Below are 2,500 nucleotides of genomic sequence, written 5' to 3'. Positions count from 1 at the left end.
GAGTAATTGTAGCTCAATATACACACTGTTTGTCGGTATGGCTGTTGTCTGTTGTCAGTGCGAGATTCTAAGGACAGACAGATATTTAACAGAAGTTTTTTCTTCTGAAATGTTCATTATAGATTGCTGCCTGTCATTTTATCTGTGTACAATAGTTCGCAAAATGTTATTACAAATCTGTTTTGCGTTACCCATTCCCAATATCATAATTCTAAAGTAGAATTTTATGAAAATGGCTTAGAAGAACGTATTATAAATGCCATTCATTTTCCCACTAAATGCATTAACTCCGAAGTCTCTTATGTAGTTTAGGATTTTCTTTTTTCATAATCTCGCTCTTAACGCTTCCATTATAAGAATGGATGATTCCTTTTTATAATAAATTACTTTATTTCTATAATTCCCCGCTTGCGCATCGTCCTCACAAAGATCTCGTAATTACTCTGTCCATCGGTCTCATTTTGTATTATTTTCCATTGTTGTTCTTTGTTTCTATTTATGATGTGCATTTCCAGGTTCTTTCTTTTGGAGGACATTTATTATTTTCCGTTGCCTTGGAAATGTGCGGTTTTACCTAGATTTTTTGACATGCATTTATTTCCCTTTGCCCTTGGAAATTTGTTTTCTTGCCTAGGGGGTTGATAATGGGAGAATTTTATTAATAATTTTATCATGTGCATAGCCTTTGTCGGTAAAAGTTGCGCCAGAAATATCACTTACACTTCTTTTAAACTCTTTCTCTCTACCCCTCTTTCTCATCATACCCCCCACCCCTACCCTTTATTACGCTGTCTGTCCACCCCCATTCTCCTCATCTCGCCGTCACTCTCAATCTTTAATCGTTGTTTACCTTAACTTTACCTCATCGTGTCCTTGTTTAAGTATCCCCTCTCTAAATGCCCCTCCGTTTTCTATCCATTCTCTCTTCCTCGCTTTCCTAGATGGGAAGTGGCTTCTTGGTGTGTAGTCCGGCGGTGAATAATTCAGTTCCATTTAACATTGCAGATAGATGCGAGTGCGCTGAGGGAGGCTGCAAGAAAGGTTGCCAGTGCAAGAGCTGTCGCTGCCCACCATGTGAAAAGTGTGAGTAAACTCTCTCTCTACATATATACATACATACATGTACATGTACTTATACAAATACATATACATATACATACATACTTATATATGTGTGTGTATGTATGTATGTAAGTATATATATCTATCAATCTATTTATCTACTCCACCTCTGCATACCTCTATTTTGCTCCCCCCCCCCCTCCCCCTATCTCCTTCTCTTCCCTTTTCTCTCTCTCTTTCACTCAAATACTTTCGTTCTACATCACGACAATTTATTCTGTCTTTTGTTATAATAGACGAATGATATCCAACTAGAGAGAAGTAGTATGTTCTCCCATTTATAATACAACAATAAAGTATCCTTCATCATTTGTATTATTCTAAAAAAACAAGATCATGCTATAATATACACAGTCAATTAACCATTTGCGAGTTCGTTGAAAGATACTTGACCTAATTCTGTTTAACAATACTACAGGTACTTCGGGATGCTCTTGCCCCTCAAAGGAAGACTGTGCCAAGACCTGCCAAAAGCCATGCAAGTGCTGCCCCTAGGCTGAGGACTTCATGACCATCCGCATGACAGTTTCTCCTGCGCGGTAGAAGGAAGGACAGTTGGGGAGAGGGGGGAGGGGAGGGAGGTGAAGATTGGGACCAGTCATGTAGCTGATTGTACTGATTGTAAAAAGGTCTTGATTCGTTGAGCCTTTATTCATTTTGTCTGAATTATTTTTCAAAATGTCGTTTGTGTTAGTATGTGATTCGTTTGAAAATAATTGTTATATTTTCTATTTTTTTCTTTTCTAATAAATTAACGCGAGTTGAGAACTCCAGTTAGAAATACGTGTATTTATTTTCCCGTCTTGTGTGTCCTGGATTTTAGTTGAATATTAAGAAGTTAAGAGTAATACCTCTGCATTTTTAAAATTTTATTTTCTTTAAAGATATTTTAAATACGACTTCGCGCAAACTGTAGTAAAATGTTCATTTAGCTAGTTTATGTATTGTGTATGCCTCACGGTAATGTAAGAAACGCAGCCACGTGTATTTTGTACCTTGAAAGCATGGTATGTATGGTATGTCACAGTATGTCATTTGAAGTAAATTAACTCTAACGCACTGAATGGTTTTGTGTGTGTATGCGTGTGTGTGTGTGCATGCGTGCAGCTGTGCATGGGACTGGGACTTACATTTGGTGTGTGTGTTCGTGGGCCGTGTATATCATATGCATGGCAACAAGAGTAAGCGACAGAGAAGGAGCGTGTGTGTGACGTATATGGTAAAAAGGCAAAGCGTATTGAAATCTCTAATAAGAAGTCACAACAAATTGCCACAACATCTTCAAAGCATTGATACTTATACATCATTTTACTTATATTTGCCTTCTTTCTCTCGTATTTCAACATGAGACACGCATCCCAAGACAAAACTCTGAAAT

The 2,500-nt window shown here is 37.5% G+C and overlaps 3 protein-coding genes across 3 annotated transcripts in view; all 3 read left to right on the top strand.

The window, feature by feature from the left end:
* LOC122261433 (metallothionein-1-like) overlaps positions 1-1,903 on the top strand; it is a 52,542-nt gene extending 50,639 nt beyond the window's left edge. The window contains exon 4 of the transcript XR_015192222.1: positions 1,704-1,903. The gene's annotated coding sequence lies outside the window, so the exon portion shown is untranslated. The remainder of the gene's footprint in view (positions 1-1,703) is intronic.
* Positions 1-1,903, top strand: part of LOC122261436 (metallothionein-1) — a 27,483-nt gene extending 25,580 nt beyond the window's left edge. Inside the window, exon 5 of the transcript XR_015192224.1 lies at positions 1,752-1,903. The gene's annotated coding sequence lies outside the window, so the exon portion shown is untranslated. The remainder of the gene's footprint in view (positions 1-1,751) is intronic.
* LOC122261434 (metallothionein-1-like) overlaps positions 1-1,903 on the top strand; it is a 3,675-nt gene extending 1,772 nt beyond the window's left edge. Inside the window, exons 2-3 of the mRNA XM_086551327.1 lie at positions 1,006-1,083; positions 1,541-1,903. Of these exons, the coding sequence (XP_086407453.1) occupies positions 1,006-1,083; positions 1,541-1,617 (155 nt within the window). The 3' untranslated portion in view covers positions 1,618-1,903. The remainder of the gene's footprint in view (positions 1-1,005; positions 1,084-1,540) is intronic.
* Positions 1,904-2,500: the final 597 nt, after the last annotated feature.

Source organism: Penaeus japonicus, unplaced genomic scaffold, assembly GCF_977035675.1.
Source record: "Penaeus japonicus unplaced genomic scaffold, GWHDUDI00000001_assembly GWHDUDI00000025, whole genome shotgun sequence".
Classification (NCBI taxonomy): Eukaryota; Metazoa; Arthropoda; class Malacostraca; order Decapoda; family Penaeidae; genus Penaeus; species Penaeus japonicus.
The sequence above is the reverse complement of the archived record's forward strand: the minus strand, read 5'-3'. Positions and strand labels throughout refer to the sequence as shown.